The sequence below is a fragment of the Protopterus annectens genome, chromosome 2.part0 (assembly GCF_019279795.1).
Source record: "Protopterus annectens isolate FY-2018-M chromosome 2.part0, PAN1.0, whole genome shotgun sequence".
NCBI classification, from domain to species: Eukaryota; Metazoa; Chordata; order Ceratodontiformes; family Protopteridae; genus Protopterus; species Protopterus annectens.
In genome coordinates, this window is record NC_056728.1 from 207,598,347 (window position 1) to 207,619,032 (window position 20,686).

At 43.8% G+C, this 20,686-nt stretch overlaps 1 protein-coding gene across 1 annotated transcript in view; it reads left to right on the top strand.

Moving 5' to 3' along the window:
- Positions 1–20,686, top strand: part of LOC122792716 (ankyrin repeat and LEM domain-containing protein 2-like) — an 832,037-nt gene that overhangs the window by 412,615 nt on the left and 398,736 nt on the right. Inside the window, exon 5 of the mRNA XM_044060300.1 lies at positions 7,211–7,964. Within this exon, the coding sequence (XP_043916235.1) occupies positions 7,211–7,964 (754 nt within the window). The remainder of the gene's footprint in view (positions 1–7,210; positions 7,965–20,686) is intronic.

Here is a 20,686-nt window from a genome sequence, read left to right on the forward strand (position 1 = left end):
GTCTTTAAGATTAGCTGTATCCAAGCAAATTATTTCTTGAATTTCAAAGGCTATTTCCTTTGTTATGCTTTTCATGGTAAGAGCCTTCCTCCTTCTCCTGTGCAGCCTCATTCTACTAGAGGTGTGGCTTCTTCTGGTGGTTTCTTTTTTTAAGGGGTTCGATACGAATTCTATTTTTGAAGCAGCTGCCTGTAGTTCTGTGCATACCTTTACCAAGCACTACAAGTTGGATGGAATCTCCAGAGCTAGAGCTGGCTTTCCTAGGGCTATCCTTCATGGCTTCCTGGAAAGCTCTAGTGGTCCCACCCCCCCAAGTTTTTTCCTGAACTGTGGCACTCTTGCACACATTAAGAATATTGCAGCAGTGAATGTAAGGACGTAGTACAGTTATGCAAAATCACAGTAGATGTCTTTACATTCACTGCTGCAGTATTCACTCCCTCCCTCCTTTCCTGTAGTCCTTTACCTTCCTGGATTTCCTTAGTCTGGTGTTCCTACTGGGGCAGTCAGTTCTAAGGATCTGGACATCTTTTATGACGTCATGTTTAGCATACCTTAAAGCTATCGAAGGCTTTGGTATATTAGCTGACATCTGACTTCAACGGCAAGGAATCTCGCACATTAAGAATACTGCAGCAGTGATGAAAAGGAAATCTATTATGGTAAGATTTTACACAACTGTACTTTCAGCCTTCAAGTCTTGCATCTAAGGAGTCTTTTGATGAAGCCCTGCTGAAAGTTGTCTTGTTTGATGACTGGCACATTTGTCAAATTGGGCTAACCATGAAGAAATCTTTCCTCATTTCTCAGAGAGGAAGATTGTGGACCTCTAGGCTGGACCCTGTGGTACATGGAACTCTTCCCATCTGGTTCTTCTAGAGATTTGGCTCATATGCATTGCCACCTGCCTTTGCCATGGCAAGAAATATCTGAAGGTGGTGTCAGCAAATATCCTTTTTTATACGGCTGAAATCCTTGATGGCAGTGGGAGAGAGTTTGCCGAAACACTGAGTGGAATGTGTAGCTCTGGAAGTCATACTGGCCTGTCTGGTATCCCAACAAGCAGTGACTGCAACAGTGAATGTACTTCAACATCTACAGTTAGGGTAAGTCCTTAACACAACAGTAATACTCATCATATATTTCCAACCTTGAGCTGTTGATTTAAATTTTGTATGCTGTTTGTATTTCCAGTGTAGTAATTTTTATTTATGAATTGCATTATTTGCCTTTCCATTATAACATACGTGGGAAAGCATCTTACTAGCAACATCTCCTTCTATCTTGTGATCATATCAAGCCACTTTCTTAGTCTTATTAGCTGTTTTGCTATAAATATAATACCATCATTTTTGTTCTGCAAGACTTTGTGTAGAATTGTTTTTTGAGTTTAGCTATTGCTTAAATACTTTGGCTTTTGTCTATCACCAAGAATTCTGTGGGGTATGCAAATCTTGTGTATCTGCACCAATGCTAAGTGACTCGGAGCAGTGGTGAGGTATTGTAGAGCTGCACCTACCCTTTTCAGAAACCTGCTTTCACCTGGCTGTACTAAATATTAAGTGCATTCCAGGATGATTTTTGTGTTTCACAGCTGCAGTTATCACATTTAGGTTATCCCTGCCAGGGTAGCCCTTGGCTGGCCCAAATACCAAAGACTTAGTATTTCTGCGTCGGTTGCTGTCGCTTGAGGACTGACGTCAGGTTGTCAGTGGTGTAAAGTAAAGCAGCTGACGCCATTACATCAGTCTTTCTTGCCGTGGAGCCCGAAGCAGAAGCAGTTTGCATGAGTGCCGGTCGGACGCTACCTGAGTTTTCATTTCCGAAATGAAGTTAAAGTCTTCTAAAGTTAAGTACCCTGTTGGGGATCCTTTTTTCTTGCACTAACCAATGTCAGAAAAAGTTAATAATTGTCTTGCCTTTGGAAAGCAAATACCACACCGAGACTTCCACTCTTACTAAGTAAGCCATAATGTTCCCCCATTGTCGCTTCTCTGCTTTAATGCCAGAACTATCCATTGTCGGGCCCTTATTATAGCCAGATATTTTTGTTTACAGTCCTCGAATTCAGATATGGCTTTGGTAAACCATCTGACAGCAGCTCTTCCAAAAAAACAAAGATAAAGACAGAGACAGACCGCACAGGTCCAAACCTACCGATGACTCTTCTGTTAAGCTGGTCGTCAGTCCTCCGGTACGCAGTGAGGTGCTTTCACAGCCCCTGATGCCTGCTTCAGTTGATTCGCAGGCCGCTACTGAGACCCTTTTGGAGTCTAGTATGCCACAAAACTCTTCTTCGTCTAAGGATCTTGCAGTCGTCTCTACCTTGGATGGGTCCAGAGCTGCTGAGCAGGCACCGGCTTCCGAGAAAGTATTTCGCACCACTGAATCTCGACACAGACGTAGTCTTTCGCGACTAATGTTCTTTCAAAAACAACCAAGTTCCTTAGGCCCAGGGTTCGAACCGCACCCAAAAAACTGACTACCCACTCTCAGGTGCCTGCTTCCTTGCCTCAGTCTCAAATGCTTAAAATGGCGGAAGACCTTATCATGCTGATCAGGGGGAAGCCAAGCTACTCCCTCAAAAAGGAAAAGAGATCTGTCCCCGGTAGTTTTGTCTGAACAAGAGTCAGATGAATCTGATGCATCTGACTATGAAGACATGCAAACTCTCTCCACTTATGAGGATTCTGATGCAGAGGAATCCATTTCTTCAGCCTCTCCCCCAGAGGATTTTTCCTTTGGGGAAACCTGCATACTTTAAGGGAGCATTTCCAATGGTAGAGTCAGGACTACCCTCAGTCTAAAAAGAGAGACTGTGAATTCCTAGATCTTCCGCAACACAGACCCTTGGCCATCCCCCCAGTCCTGGATGTTGGTGGATGATGTTTTCCTTGAATACAGCTTGACTCCTGATGCCCTACCTCCTGCTCCCAGAAAACCAGACGGGTACTACAGAGTCCCTGACTCTCACAAATATCTTTTTTAAAAATCCAGCAGCTGACCCTGAGGTCATTTCTCAAGGGCCTAAAGGGATTAAAGCATCCTCTGCTAAGAATCCCACCCCCTCAGACAGGGATTCCCGAGCATTGGGCAGATGGGGTAAAAAAGTATACACCTCAGCTACTCTTGCTATCAGGGCACTAAATTGTCAGTTCCATATGCTTAAATATCAGCAACTTACCTTGGAACTCCTTAAACAAAAAATGTCTTCCTTTTGCTTAGGAGAATCTAAAGATTTACAAGACTTAATGCATTCTGCAAGTCAAGTAACTAAACATACTTTGCACTGTGGTTTTGATGCCCTAGAAGCTTCTTGGAAGGCAGCAGTCACTGGATCTGTCATTAGAAGACGTGCATGGCTTAAGGAACAACCCCTGCCAGACCATGTCATATCTAAGTTGTTGGATGCCCCCTTACACAAAGATAACTTATTTGGCACCAAGGCATAAGAGGTCTTAAAAAAGATGGAAGAAAAGGCAAAATCTATGCAAACAGTTAAATATTTCTTACAGGTCCAGTTCCCTAGGTTCAGCAGGCATTTTCCCTCCAAGCACTGGTCCTTTCCTGCTCCGAGTAAACAGGCCCAGCCTAGGCCCTGGGGAAGCAGACCCCCCCCCCCCCAGACGGCAGCCCCAGGGAATGCAGAGATCTAAGCAGTGGACTACCTCCACTTTAAAACCAGGGTGTTCTAAGCCACCCCCTTATGGTAAGAACTAACAATGTTTCACCACCTCCCGACCTCCCCTCTGCCCACCTTCACTTACTCGAGGAGGAAAACTCTCCTTTCATTCAAGCACCTGGGCCACCATTACCAAGGACCAATGGGTTCTGAACATTGTGTCTCAGGGATACAAATTCTCCTTCCATGACATTCCAACCCCAAAAGGGTTCCCAGATCTACCACGAAATAAGTGGGCAGAGGCTCTAAAGCAAATCCTTTCCCTGCTCTCTTTGAGGGCAGTAGAGCATGTTCCTGCAGAACAGATAGGCCAATTCTTCTACTCCAGACTTTTTCTGATGCCCAGAAAAGAGGGCACCTGGTGCCCCATCCTTCATCTATCCATTCTAAACACCTTCCTGGTGATCCCAAAATTCAAAATGCTCACCCTCCAGCAGCTGCTACCCATGCTCTCCAAGGACGCCTGGCTAGCCAACCTGGATCTAAAAGAGCCCTACCTCCACATTCTTATCAGGGAATCATGCAGAAAATATCTCCGCTTCAGGGCAGGATCTCAACACTTTCAGTTCTCTGCACTTCCCTTTGGCTTATCTACTGCTCCCAGAGTTTTCACAGAATGCCTGGCTCCAGCCATTGCCTTTTGTAGGCAAAGAAATATTAAAATTTACCCCTACTTAGATGACTGCCTTATTCAGGCAGACAGCCAAGAAAAGCTGCTCAAGCACCTGGCCTTTGTAAACAGCCCCAGCTTTCTGCAAGGAAACTCCTACAAGCTTTGGGGTTCATGGCATCTTGCATACTCCTCATTCCATATGCCAGATTGCATATGAGGAAACTTTAATGGTACCTAAAGAGCCTTTGATGTCAACACTCTCAAGACCTGGAAACACTTTTACCTCTAATTCCTTGCCTCAGAAAGGAATTTCTTTGGTGGGCAACAGCATGCTACCACAACAAGGTAATGCCTTTCTCCCCACACCCAGACCCTCACCACAGACCCATCAGACTACACTTGGGGTGCACACCTGGATGACAGGTGCATACAGGGCCAATGGAGCCCACAGCAAATCCCCCTGCACATCGATCAAAAAGAAATTATGGCTGTGCAGCACACCTTGAAAGCTTTCAAACCCCTTCTCTATCCAGGGGTTCTCCTGAGCAAAATAGACACCACTGTGATGTGGTACATCAACAAGCAGAGAGGGACTCACTCCTACCCTCTAGGCAGGCTGGCCATGACCCTTTGGCTCCATAGCCTCTTTCATGCAACTACACCTGTTAGCAAAATACCTACCAGGCTCTCTCAACTCCCTGGCAGATCAGTTAAGTGGAAACCTTCTGGACCCACACGAGTGGCAGCTCAACAGAAGTACCTTCACCCTAATAACTCAGAAATGGGGAACCTCGAAGATCGATCTCTTTGCCTCCCACACCAGCCATCAGCTCAACAAATTCTGCACCAGGGAGCATCCACTGCACGGCTTGGAATGTGGATGGCCCTGTCCTTCCCCTGGGTCAACCGCTCGTTTTTTGCCTTTCCTTCCCTACCTCTCATCCCCAGGGTACTGCTCAAAATAAGGGAGGAAAAACCAAGGACCATTCTTATAGCTCCAGACTGGCCCTGACAGCACTGGTACCCCTTGCTATGCAGCCTGTCCCCACTGCATCCATGGCATCTTTCTCAGATTCCAAACCTTCTAACCCAGAGGGAAGGGGAATTCATGCATCCACAATTGCAGACACTCAGTTTGGCAGCTTGGCTTATTCCTTAACTCCGAACCAAACTACCATCCTCAGTAAACAGGTTCTGGATGTTATCCATGAGGCCAGACACCCTAGCACCAGAAAGCCATATGCAGATAAATGGAAAAGGTTCTGCACCTGGATCCAGGCTAAGGGGGCCAGTATGGCACAGCCCTCCTTCCCTCACAACCTTGATTACTTAGCTGACATACTACACAGTGGCCTCTCTTTCTGTTCTATAAAATTCATGCCTCTGCTATTTCTGCTCATTTCCCCACTGAGCAGCCCCTTTTCTCACACCCTTTGATTAAACAGTTCCTGTCGGGGGCTAGCAACTTGAGGCCCCCCAGAAGAGCACCAACACCAGCTTGGGACCTTAACTTTGTCTTGGAAACGCTCACCCTGCCTCCTTTTGAACCAGTTTCTTCTGCAGAACTAAAATTTCTCTCCTGGAAGACAGCCTTCCTTCTGGCCATCACTTCAGCCAGAAGAGTCTCTGACCTGCAAGCACTCATGGTTGTGGAACCATTCATCATCTTCCATGCAGACTGGGTATCCCTAAGAACTAACCCATCCTTCATGCCCAAGGTGGTGTCCATTGTGGCTCTCAACCAATCCATTAATTTGCCCACCCTCTTTCCTAATCCCCAGAACAAGGGTGAAATGATTCTTCACACTCTAGATGTGTACAGACAGCTCAGATACTATCTGGACAGGACTAAATTCTTCAGAAAGTCTGATCAATTGGTGGTTAGCTTTGCTGCAGGTGCAGAAGGCAAAGCCATCTCTAAGCAAACCATTTCCAAATGGATAGCACACTGCATCTATTTCTGCTACAAACAGCATGGTAAGCCTCCCCCCGAGGGGGTCAGGAAACACTCCACCAGAGCAGCCTCCACCTTTGCAGCTTTACTCAGAGGAGTCCCCACCAGGGACATCCTGGAGGCTGCCACCTGGACATCTGTTCACACTTTCACCAAGCATTACTGCCTGCCCCTCTTCTCCAAATCCTAGGCAGGGTTTGCCTCTGCAGTCTTGCAGGGCATCCTAGCCAACCCCTAGCTTCCTTGACTGCCTCCACCCATTTCCTCAGCTTTGGGAATCTACCCAAATGTGATGACTGCAACAGTGAAACACGAAGAACATAGTACAGATCCATAAATGTAGATGTTCGAGTGTATTCACTGTTGCAGTCCTGGTTTCCCTCCCTCCACCCCACTTTTTTCTCTTTCTCCTTTTGTTACCATTCTTCCTTGTTCTCCATTCCTTACAAGGGACATATTGGTATTTATTTTCCACTGGTGGGGTTCTTCCACCAGAACCTGGCTTCCTACTTTGGGAGCGTCTGACAGGTTAGGGCAAGAAAAATTGATGTAATGCCGTCGGCTGCCTTAATTTATACCACTGACGACCTGACGTCAGTCCTCAAGTGACAGCAACTGAGACAGAAATACGAAGTCTTTGGTATTTGGGTCGGCCGAGGGCTACCATGGCAGGGATAACCCAGATGTGATGACTGCAACAGTGACTCGAACATCTACATTTATGGTAAGTGTACACAACTGTACTTTCCTGTCCCCCTGGAAAAAATACTTGATTTGGATCATAGTGGGCAAGGCAGGCAGAAACAAGTAAGACAACTTGCTGAGTGGAGGGATTGCTTGTGGGATTTTGGTTACAGTAATGGGCAATAGTTACCGAATTTTATGTATCACTATAAAATTAATAAAAAGTGTTTATGAACATGACCTGATATGTAACAAATATTTTATTCTTTAAATCTAGGCAGATCCAAGGCATGTTGCAATTCAGTCTCAATGGGAGCATTTCTTGAAGAACATGATGACTTGAGCTTAGAAGAAGTAAAAAATCGCCAAAATGCTGAATGTAAAATTAGTCACCGAAAAGCTCAGTTGGAGAGTCTGACTGATACTATAGAAGATTCTGATTGTCCTGATCTTTCTAGAAACCCAAATGTGGACATCATTGAGACTGGTGATGGTGCCGATCTGGACTATCAGAAAGGAAGGTCTCCTCATGTGAATGGCTTCTGTTCCCCTGAAAATAAAAAAAACTTTGAGAGACGAAAGTCAGCTGACAAAAATGAGTGCATCTTGTCTCCTGTTTCCAACTTGATGATAGAATTTGAGAAGCTAAGTGTAGAGAGACAAGAAGGCATAGAACCAGCCTCAGACAGTAGACAGTTGCTTGGAACCAGAATGGATAGTAAGGATCCAGAAAGTAAAAGAGATATGTGTGCAGGACTAAGCCATTTGAGGATTTCAGTGGACCATAATTCTGAGTCTGTTGCAGAGTGCAGCAGGTTAAGTGGTATAACAGACTTGGAACATTTGGGCAAATCCAGTAACATGGCAGTAAGGACAGATAGTTTGATGCTGTCTGGGATGGAATGGGCTAGTCTGACCAGCCCAGAGTTAGCTTCAGAGACTGTCACATTCAGTTCATCTAAAGCCAAACAGGAGCAGCTTTCCAAAACTCTGCCTCTGAATGAATCTGCTTTGCGGATGTTATTTATTGGGTATGTAACATTTTCTCATAATTTACTTTAATATTTATTTTGAGTTACTGCTTCAGTCTTTCCCAGTGATGCCTCACTTTCACAGTACTTAAAATGCAATACTTCTGCTTAAAAGTCAGACGATTAGTTTGAGCGGTTTGCCTTTTTGAGTAGATAGCTTCCTAGCAGCCCAATTCGGAAATAGATGCAAAGTACATCATAAGGATCACTGGGCTTGCAACCTGTAAGGAGTAGGCTAAATGCCCTTGTCCTCGCTGGGAGCAAAGATTTGTCTGGTGTAATGCAGGGTGTTTGTAAGGAAGTATGAGTGGGCTGCAGAGTGCAGAAGAAATGTTTTTTACTGCTGTAGTTTATTTTGAAATACTTTATAAATTATGGTAATGCATTATCTTGTTTTTTTGTTCAAGTCAAACATTGAGACCCTTCCTTATAGGGCTTATACTTTACTAGTGGGGATTCAGGAAGTTCCCAAGCTAGGTGCCATGTGCACCCATTCTAACACACCGTGTGGTGTTACATGCTAAATAAGCTACACCTACCCTGCCAAGTAATTTTGTCACTCAAACAGGTAATAGTATGGTGCTTTTTTTCAGTGCTGAAATATCAGTGAGGCTATCAAAATTACCATCCAAGATGCATATCAACACTGTCTTCCTTTTGTCAAGAAGGTTAACATCATGACATGCTACTAAGTTACAATGATTTTCCCTTTCATTACTCATTGGTAAAGGTGGAAATTTCCTGTCTGCCTCTTGACCGAGAAGATGACTGCAGATTTTCTGGTCCTTTTGAGCAATGAAAATGCTCTTCTTGTGACCCCAAGTGAAGACTTGATTATTATCACAAGGACACAGAGTTGAAAGGTGGTTACAACTTAGGCCTCTTGCTAATTTCTTGGCAGTAGCCCCTTGATTCATCCAAACATCAGGATGGAGGAATTATGGGCTGCAGACTCGCTTTTCAGGAGACCAGACCCATGCATGTTGCCTGGTCCCAATTGTAGGGTCCTTCAGATATTCTTATGACAAGTTCCAGTGCTCAGTACCTAGACAGAAAGCACAGATTTATCTGTTAGGAACCAGAATGTTTGATAACAGCAGAAGACCTTTAGGGAGTACAGTCTTGAAGCAAGCACTGGTCATGGTACAAACCTTCCTCCCCTATGCACCACTATCATTTGATTCAGTCATCGAGCACCTCTTAAAGTGTGTGTGCATGTCCTTTAATAAAAGACCATATTTGAGCTGCTATCTTTTCATAGTGCAGGCACATGACTCTCCAACTCGGACTGCTCTGAGGGTTCAAAGGACCCCGAGACCATTTCAAGATGGTCAAAGGTAATTATTTCCTCCCCCTCTAAGATGTCCTCACTTTTGGGGTGGCTCATGCTTATGAAAAACTGCTTGGAATAACCTCAGATGCGTATTCCATTCTGTCAGAAATGTATAGTTGTTGTATCTGGAGAAGAAGACTTAAGACAGCATTGGTCATCTCTCATTATAAGGATGTAGTTCAGGTAGCTTGCAGGCACACTGTTGCTGTCATTTCAGCCTAAGAAGTCAAATGACCTCTGTAAGACTCACTTCCATAGGTTAAACCCTTTATCAAGCTTTTTTTTTTTTTTTTTTGCTGACCCCCAGAGTGATCTGTTTGATCTTTTGCAAGTAGCAGACACCACAGCACTTTTCTTCCACCTGGCAGAGTCCAAAGAAAAATGTGGAAACTTGGTACATTCTTCTGCAGTCTTGGTAATTATAACTTTCAGTTACTTGTTTTAACTGTCAAAGTTCTGGCTGTGGTTTGTATGCTAGAAAAGTCCGAGTGTTTGAAGTCTGGATTCAGGGTGGACCTTCTGAAGACTCTTCCCAAACCTTTACATAGTGGTTTGCATCTAATTCTTTGTAACCTAGTGTTACCATGCGAGTAAAACTACAAGGTTAGGAGGTATAGACATACTTTGGACAGGGCAGTGTGGCTGATATTCTCCTGTAAGGATGAGCTCAAAAACTATCTTGGATGCCCACTTTATGGCAAAGGTGTTCTTCAGTCATGCTGCTCAGAACTGATCAGTGACCTCAGAATCAAGACCTCACCACTGTAGAGTTACCTGTGTGATCCTCCTGCCTTTGCTTTCTCTTTTTCCTCCAAACTGAGCCCCTCCCCAAAGAAGGGGGAAGCTGCTTCTTTGCCTGAGGAAAACCACTAAAGCCTCCCACTCTTACTCAATTTCCACTGATGTCCTCCAAGAGAATGAGTATGTAGCCTGAGTGGCAATAGTTCCGATTTCTGTCTGGGACAACTAGTGGCTCTCTGCAGTTGCCATGACTTGTAAAACCATTACCGTGGAATAGAGGGTTCCAGGCATGGTCACTGCTGGTCATGTCCTGTAGCACAATTGTCCTTCCCTAGAAAGTGCTCCAGTAGTAGACCATTTCATCTCTGTGGTGGTTCTAGCATGGGCATACATCATACAGCTGAAAGGGGCTTTGGAGGCTACCCTAGTTTCAAAAGGGGGCAAGAGTTTTACTTCTGGTTCTCCTGGTCCTATACAAGATCAAGGCTCCATTCTTCTCTTGATTACAGTAATTTCAACTGTCACATTCAGTGTGTCTTATTCTGGATAGTCACCCTGCAAAAACGTATGTTCTTGCACTTGTGTGATATTTGAGGGGCGTGAACTGGACATGATGTATGCCTTTAAGCAGATTGCTACATGAGGTCAACAAAGGAGTTCTTTATAATTTGTTCTGCTTTTTAATAAAGGTAGTACAAAGTTGTCATTTAGCTTAGACTTCCAAGATGGCTCAACACCGAGCAGTAGGTTGATTAGTTCTCTCCCTGTGTAAAGAACTAAGAAATTGTTAGCATTATCAATTAGGATAAAATTCAGTTACTGACTGACTACATTGCCTGGATGTCAGTGAATAAGAAATTTGGAAAAAGGAAATCTGTCAGAAAAGAAGAAACAGCTATGTCTGGGAAGAACCATGCAGCTGTTCAGCAAAAAGCAGTTTAATTTAGAGCAAAAATGAGATATAACGAGAGGTTAGATGCTGGAGGAATATATAAAACCAAATTACAAACTTATGGAAACAGCAGAAGAATCTTTAAGTACTTATTCAGATGAGCTGATAAAACTGCAGAAATCAGAGGTTGAAATGAAGGAAAGACTGGTTTGTAGGAGGTTTTACATGAAGACCTGTTAAAAAAAAAAGATGATTTTAGACTACAGTGCATGCAGAGAACACCCGAGACACACTGCTATACCAAAGAAACTTGGAAGAGGTAGATTGTGTTAAATTTGTAATAGTACAAATAAGCAACTGGACTTGTGTTCCCCAGCAGGATGTATTTAACTGAGAGAGTAAAGTGAGTGTATGCTCCAAATTTGGCTATAACAAAGCAACCAAGGCCTGTATTAGTAAAAATGTGGTCATACCAGCAGAAAGAGCAGCTCCTAACAAAACTGAGAGTATTATTAAAATTGTGACTACTATGTTTGTGGAAAATGATTATTCACTTTACACCAAACAGAAGAGAAGCAAGTTTATCCTGGCGATAATTAGGAAAATGGAGATGCGGGAGCAAGATTCAGGTTATGTCCAGCTGTCTTCAGAATATATTTTTCTGGAAGATCAAATACATTTTAGGATGCAAAATAGGCTGAGGAGGAAGAGAGCCAGCATGTTGGAGAATCTGCTTCTTATTGTTGCAGTAAAGAAGTCCATAGAGAGACTTTGCCAATTAAACCTTTTCCATTATTCCAAAGGAAAAATGCTCAAGTGACAAAAAAATAAATGGAGTTGACTAGAAGAATCCAAAGCTCCTTGAACTAGAAACTGGTATTAGGAGGCTGAGATAAGGAAGAAAACCAGATGGAATGAGTGAATACAACAGAGAACTGTAAAACATAAGTCCCATTAGATGAAGTTTAGACATGTTGTGGTTCTGCTAAACTGGTGGTTAGACTCTATAGCATAAGCTCCACTTTGTTTAGAAGGACACTCAAGGTAATGGAGAAAAGTAACTGTGTTAAAAAAAAAAAAAAAAGTTTAAAAATATTGATGTACATTGTATGTTTTATTTGCATTTTGTTGACCAGGTTAGTCTCACTAATAGTGTCAGCTGCTAACTATCTCCCAGGTAGACCTGAAGTGGTATTAATGTTGAGTAAGGGAAATTTGGACAGGAAACTTCCTCTCCTCTTAACATTAAGTACTGTGGAATCTTTTACATCTACTTGAGCTGCCACAAGTGCAAGCAGATGGGTTCTCCTGTTTAACATCTCATCCAAAGGACAGCACACTCAGGAATGCAGCATCCTCCTCATGCTACACTGTAGTGTCAGTACTGGAAAATTAATCCTTCTACTTGATATGGGAAAGGAACCTACATTGCAAAGTAGCTCTGTATAGTAGTACAGTCAGACTTATTTTAAATGCAAGATGGAAGAGTTTTATCACTGGTTGCTGTATAGGCTAGTGATACCAAAGTAAAACTTTACACTGGTTAGGAAAGGCTAGAATATGAAGCAAGTTCGTTAACCTTGAGCTGCTTGGGGAGTGTAAAGGTGAATCTATCATATTATATGTAGAAAAAGATTTCTCCATTTTTATCTATGTTGATGTCTAGATTTGTGTCCTTAGTTTAAACTGTATCCGGATTTGGGTTTTTGTAAGTTTATTGAAGGTTACTAGGCTAGCAGTCTGAGCCTTTACAAGTTTAGTCATGTTATAATCCCAAGCATCTCCATTTGTTCTTTTTTGAGTAGTTTGTAGAACGAATTTATGAACATTATTTATGAACATATGATTTGATTCCTGACCACGAAAGACATGGGTGCCACCCTAGGGGAAAATTTGCGGTCTCCTGTCCAATTGTGTAGGTTGCGTTTGAGTAGCGTCAGTGAGGAGCTCTGTTTTACGTGAATAGGGAGTCTATTCTAGAGATGCGGCAGTCTCTGGGAGACTAATCTGCCTCTCCAGCATGATCTGTTAATGTCACAGCATAGGATGAGATCCCTAGAGCGAGTGACTCTCGAGCCATTTGATTTGCTGATGTGCAGCATTTCCATTTCAGTAGGGGTGGAATTTGCCCTCTAGGCTAGGCAGAAGTCACATCTCAGCAGCTTATAAGATACAGAGTAAAGTGACAGGGCTTTCAGCCTGTCCACTTAAGTCATGGTTTGGAGAACCCTGTATTTTCTTAGTGAGAAACCTCTGAGGTCTCACCAGCTGCTGCAGTTGTCTAGTGAGGTACCTGCAGAAAGGTTCATTATACTCTTAGTGGTCTGATGAGGGTAGAGTACAGTGGACCTGTAACATCCTTTGACCTGGATGCTATGCCCTTACTTATGAGGTGTGCTACATAGAAGGCTTTCCTTACCACTTTGGAAACTTAGTGTAAGAAAACAGATGATACCACGGTAAAACTTATTTATTAAAATTCCAACGCAATTGTAAAGGCACTAAAAAACAAGAGATGAGCACTTTCAGCTTTTTGCCTTCTTCAGATCTGCATTTACAAATCTAATGCTCATTTAAATACTAAAATCATCCAATAAAATTTAAAGTGCATCATCACTGACATCGTTTCCTATGGAAGTTGCATCATCACTGACATAATTTCCTGTGGAGATTTCATTTCTATTAAACACATAGGCAAAAAGAGAGGCGTGCCCAATCAGTGTCATCATCTAAGCTGACGCCTTCTCAGAGTGGGTTTCATAGGTAACACTTCATTAAGTCCTGGTGCTTTATCTGCCCTCAAGTCAGCAGTCCATTTAGTTTTTTCAAGTTCAGTTAGACCTTTAAGATCCCTTCTTCTCATACTGGGATCTATTACTTGTAGAGCCATAAAGTGAAAAATATGATCTGTATTCACACTATGATGTTTGTACAGGGCATTGGTGAGAACTTTAATATCCCTTATATGCACCTGTATCCTAACCATAAAAGGGCAGTTTGTTTTGCCAACATAAAAACATGTACATTTCATACACTTGGCAACATATATGATGATCTTTGAAGCACAATTCACAAATGCTGGGGTTTTGTATAGCTTCCCTGCAACTGGATGCTGGAAATTCTGACCTGCTAAGAACTACTGGCATGCCATGCACTGTCCACATTTTAAAAGCGCCTTGTCTCTGTGAACATGTATGGTTCATTATCACCTTATATCCACATAATAATAGATCGGATGATGTTAATCTTCTTTCCATTCCTTTCTGATCGGATCCAGATTTTACTCAAGATTCTTTTTGGTGCCAAAAAAGACAGGGGACTGGAAATCCATTCTGGATCTCAGCAATTTGAACAAGTCTGTTGCCCAAACCAAATTCCAAATGGTCACCGTTCAGTCCATTCTCCCTTTTTTAAGGGGAAGGCAATTGGATGTGCTCGATAGACCTTCGGGATGCGTATTACCACATCAAAATGGAGAAACACTCCAGGAGTCGTCTTCGCTTCTGGCTAGGAGCCAATCATTAACAGTTTTGTGCCCTGTTCGGACTCTCTACAGCCTTCACAGTCTTCACAAATTGCATGGCAGTGGTTACAGCTCATTTGAGACTACAAGGATTCCGGGTATTTCCGTATTTGGATGATTGGCTCCATACCGCCCTCACCAAGCATCTTCTGGTAACAGCCCTGCAATACACCCTTTCACTGGCAAAACATTGGGGGATAACTGTAAACTGGGAGAACGCCAATTTTTCTCCACTCCAGAAGATAGAATTAATTGGAGCAGTCATCGACACCCGCTCTTGTCTGGTATCGCTCCCAGCTCACAGACTGCAGAGACTGAGGCTTCAGCTCAGAGTGATACTCTGTCAAAACAAAGTCTCAGTGAGAGAGGTTCTTCAGGTTTTAGGATCCATGGCAGCTTCCATACCAATAGTGCCTCTTGCAAAACTGCACATGCGAATACTTCAATCGCTTCTTCTCTCTCAGTGGTGTCCTAATTACCATTCTCTATGCTTTCAAATTCAGATGACCAGTTCTTGCAAGCAGGACCTTATTTGGTGGGTGAGGCCAGACACAGAACTTTGGAGACGTCCATTCCAGCCCCCTCAGCCCATAGCCATTGTGACCACGGATGCTTCCCTGATTGGGAGGGGGCATTTCCAGGGAAAGACTGTCCAAGGCACATGGTCCACATTGGAGGCCAACATGCATATAAGGAGAAATTAATTGTAGGCACTAAACAGCCTAAAATTGCAAAGTACCTTGCAAAGGTAAGGGAAAACCACTCTTAAACTTTACAACAAAAAAAGCACCTAAACAGGCATGTCCAAGGGTCAGCTTCTGGTGATTTCTCCTGTAGACCTGGTGAATCTGGGCTTACTGGGGCAATGTGGCAACTGCCTCATGTACACAGACAATCCTCTCCTCCTACCACCCAACACTACAACCTGTGAGAGATGCGCTTACATAGCTAAACTGGAAGCAAAGCTCTCTCTGGCCGAGATTGCTAGACAGTCAAGAGGAGAAGGTCAACACCTACACTACACCTCCAGCAACTCATAGCCCTTCAAAACCCACACCATCAACACCCACACATAGCAACACTAAACCCACATATGCAGAGGCCCTTAACATTAACCTGCCCAAGCAACAAGGACCTCCAAAGCTGAAACTCAAACAAACACCAATCACAACCAAAGTGACACATAGCTCACAACACCGGTGTGCCACCCAACAGCCCCTAAGGCAGGACAATATACCCAACACTTTAGTCATAGGTGACTCTATAGTCAGGCACACTGATGTCCCACTCACCAGGCTGAACAAGGAGAAAATTAGTCAGCTGCCTGTCTGGTGCTAGGATCTGCCACATAATGCATGCACTCAAGTCACTCCACAACAAGTACAAATACGGCTGTCATTGTCCATGCTGGAGTGAATGACTTGAGACGTACCTCCCTGGACTACATGAAGAGAGACATGGAAGAGCTCTTGGATCATGTGGCCCAGGCAGGTATGACCCTAGCCCTGAGTAGCATCCTGCCTTCGCCCAGAATGATACCACAGTATAAGGACAAAATGATTGACTTCAACAATTGGCTAAGCTTCTGGTGTCATTCAAAGGGGATCCAGTATGTCTGCCTGGAAAGACATGATTGACAAACCACGATGCTTTGCCAGAGATGGTCTGCACCTATCGCCCCTGGGATTCAGGTTACTGGCTAAACTCTTGCCACCCCCTATAGTGCCTTTTTTAGGCAAGGTTCAAAGGATAAAACCACCACCGTAACAGATACAAGCGTGCAAAATCTGAAGGTAATGCTACTCACTGCTAGAAGTCTAAACCTCAAAATGCATTCTCTCCAGGCACTCCTAAAAATGGAGAACATCGATATCTGTGCAGAAGCTGAGACCTGGTTCAAGGCTCCAGAGAGCACCCCTGCAATACCAGGCTACAACTCTTGCCACACTTTTCGGCCACAAAACCAAGACCGAAACACTAAAGGTGGAGGAGTGTCCATATTCACCAAGGATATTTACACCTCCAGGCTAGTTGCCCAACGCAATGCATCTGAAATTCTCCAGGTGCAACTAACACTAGGTAAGACTGCAATCCAAATTGTAGCTTGCTACAGATCCCCCACCATGCCCCAAGATTCTCACTACACCTTTCTAAACATACTGGAAAATGTTAAGATACAACCAAACACCCTAATACTGGGTGATTTCAACTACCCTGTCATTAACTGGGAAAACTACTCTGGTACCAACTCCTTTTCCCAACGGTTCTTGGAATTCATAAATTTCAACGTCCTGGATCAACTAATCCATTGTCCCACCAGGGGCTCCAATATCCTAGACCTGATCATTACCAACATGGGAGATGGATGCTCCACACCAGTGGTCACCCCCTCATTGGTCAGGTCTGACCATAAGCAAATCACCCTTGACATCCACATCCCACCCCCCAGTAAGGAAACCTCCTTAAACTTCTCCAAAGCCAACTTCATGCTACTGAAGTCAGAAGTGACAAACTTCACGACACCCATGCAGACGGGATCTGAAAGTTCGACTGCAGAATCCTACACTAAGGCACTGTACGAGCACATCCACTCGTGCATGAATCGTGCCATCCCAAATAGAACAAAGATGCTCTTCTCCAAAAAAAGGAAGCCAATCTGTTGGTCCCCTGCTATAAACAAACTATACAACAGAAGGAAGAAACTGTTGCAGGAAAGAGGAAAATCCCAGGATGCAAAAATACACCCGCACCAGCCTCAGTAAGAAGCTGTGATCCCTCATAAAATTCTCAAAAGCTAGTTACAAAAATAAAATTGCCAAAGATTCCGAAGGCAACCCCAAGGCATTCTATAGTTATGTCAAGAATCTAAATGGCAATGCTCAGATCTGCTCTGAGCTACAACAAAATGGCATTAAATATACTTATCCCAAGGATATTGCCAATATCCTGGCAGATCGATTTAGTGCCAACTTCATCCCCCTCTCACCCCCTAAAGGGCCCATCTCAATACAAAAAGATTGCCAAATTCCAGTAATCATGGCCACACAGGTAGAAACCGCACTCTCCAAAGCTAAGAATACAGCATCCATGGGACCAGATGACATCCCAGGCTGTGTACTACATGAACTACAAAATGAACTGACACCTCACCCAAGTGTCATGTTTAATCATAGCCTCACCTCAGGCTTCGTGCCCACTGAGTGGCGCACAGCTGCAGTTATCCCACTCCACAAGGGGGGATCCGCCTTGGATCCTGGGATCTACTGTCCCATCAGTCTGACGAGCCTGATCTGCAAGGGCATGGGAATGCATTATCATGGAACTTAGAAACAAAGACATTGGCAACCTTCAAACACTGGACCCTACCCAGTTTGGGTTTGTGAAGGGCTGATCTTGTCTCCTGAATCTGATTGACTTCTTTGAATCAGTCTCCAGAGCTGTGAACGAGGGTAAGGCGGTCCACAAAGCCTATCTGGACCTTGCCAAGGCCTTCGACACCATCCCCCCACTCTGGAATCATAGATAAACTTACTAAGGTGGGCATAAATCCCTATGTCACTCGATGGGTTGCCAACAGGCTTACTGACGGAACCCAGACTGTAAAAGTAGCCGACTCCAAATCCAGCTCCAGATAAGTGGAGTACCTCAAGGTTCAGTCCTGGGACCACTTTTGTTTGGCATCTACTTCTCTGAAGTACAGGCCAACACTAAGAACTCTGGCTAACAAAGTTCGCAGATGACTGCAAACTGGGAGCTATTATTGAATCCCCAAATGATGTGGGTATTCTACAAAAGAGCCTTACAGAAACAGATGCCTGGTGCCAGAGCCATCCTCTCAAGCTTAATGCCAAGAAATGTATAGTTATCCCCTTTGGAAAAGAACATGTACCCATGAATTACCACATAGGTGGCAGTACACTAAACATCGAAAGTGTGATGAGAGACTTAGGGACAATGGTCTCACGTTCAATAACCACATCGCCTCAACAGTCAGGAAATCCTATGTGGCACACCTCATCACTAAGGGCTTTTCATCCAGAAAAAAGGAGGTGATTGTCCCACTGTACTCCTCCCTCATTAGACCCATTATAGAGTATAATGCCCAATTTGGTATGTACCTCACAAGACATCTGCAACAGCTGGAAAGTTCACAAAAATACTCACTAAAAGAATCACAGGCCTAAAGCAGATGCCATATGCTGACCATCTAAAAAAACTCCAGCTATACTTTGTGGCATATCGTCTACTCAGAGGCGATCTCTGCTTAACATACAAGGCCATGTCAAACCCTGAGCTGTTGGACATGCTCCACTTAAAGAAATCCCAATCCCTCAGAGCCACACGCTTCAGGGATCTAAACCTTGTCATCACAATGAGCAAAACATGCCGGAGGGATAAGTTCCTGATGCAGAGACTCCCCATACTCTGAGTAGACTGCCTATACATGTCAAGCATTGTCCCTCTTCAAAAGGAACCTTGATGATTGGATGGGAGATGGGAAATTCACCCCAGGGATCATGTCAGTCGTCCTGCTAGACAGGGGTCCAGAGAAGTAAATATTGTGGGAAGAAATATCCAGGGAATTGTTATGGCTAGGCTTGCCTAGTACCAACCTATATCAACGTTCTAGAACTGAGAGCAGCAGTGCTGTTAGCGTTGCAAGCATTCCAACCTGATGATCTTCGTGTTTCACTGTTGCAGTCAATACATTTGGGTAATCTGCTAGCAGGTTGCCCTCAGTCGGCCTGAATTCCAAAGTCTTGGGTCCTGCGTCGGTTGCTGTCTCCTCTTCCATGACGTCAGATCGTCAGGGGTATAAAACATGCAGACGACGCCATTTTCTTTAGTTTTTCTTGCCCCAGATGTCAGGTGCCCCCAAAAAGGTAGCAAAAATATATATATGTATATATACATGCATGCATCAATATAAACTTCTACAAGCAAATACACCACATAGGTTGTAGAAGATAGAGAGGGAAGATAAACTCCAGAATGACAGGGGGATGGTGGGAGGGTAACCTGGACTGCAACAGTGAGTACACTCGAACATCTACATTTATGGTAAGTGTACACAACTGTACTATGTTCTTCGTGTTTCACTGTTGCAGTCATTACATTTGGGTAGAATCCCAAAGCTATGGTTGGGAGGCTGGAGCTGAACAGCATTAGGTGTGGCTATAAGGCCCTGCAGAACTGCAGTGGCAAAGCCAGCCCGGACTTAGAGTAGAGAGGCAAATGATAATGCTTTGTAAAGGTGTGAATAGAACTTCCAAGTAGCAGCCTCTAGAATGTCTTTGGTTGGTACTCCTCTGAGAAAGGCTGCTGAAGTAGCTGCAGCTCTGGTGGAATGAGACCTAATGCCCTTGGGGGGCACAGGTTTACCATGGTATAAGTAGCAGAAACGGATGCAGTGGCTTATCCACTTTGAAACTGTCTGCTTAGAAATAGCCTTTCCTTTTGATCCTGTAGCATATGACACTAGTAATTGCTCAGTTTTTCTTAGAGCTTTAGTCCTGCTCAAGTAGAATCTTAGCTGTCTGTATACGTCCAAGGAATGCAGAATTCTCTCCCCCTTGTTCTGCGGATTTGGATAAAAGTTTGGCAGATGAATTGTTTTGGTTAAGAGCCACACTGGAAACCACCTTCGGCATAAATGTAGGATTTGTCCTCAGAGACACCCTGTCTGGGTAAAATATGATAAAAGGCTCTACAGCCATGAGGGCCTGTAGTTCTGAAACTCTTCTTGCTGAAGTAATTGCTAGTAGCAGAGCTGTTTTCCATGATAAGAACTTTATATCAGCGGTAACAGCTGGTTCAAATGGAGGCAGGGTGAGCTTTTACAACACTTAATTGAGGTCCCATGCAGATAATGGTGATCTTCTAGGAGGCCTTAAATTTTTGGCTCCTCTAAGATACTGCTTTAGTAAAGGATGAGAAAAAATTGGTGGCTCTGTATTGTAATGAGCCGAAATGGAAGAGGCATGGATTTTAATTGAGAAAGATCGGCCTCATCTCTTGGTTTTAGTGCCTTTAGAATTGCGTTGGAATCTTAAGTTTTTCCGCGGTATAATCTTCTGTTTTCTTACACTTAGATTCATTTCTCAGAAGTGGTTTTGCTGCCTTACTTGGATTCATTTGTTCACTTTGGAAACTTGGTGGCCAAAGTTCAGATTGCTGTCCACCTGTGTTCCCGAGTCTTGCACCATTGGGTTGGAACTCAGGGGGGTGCTGTC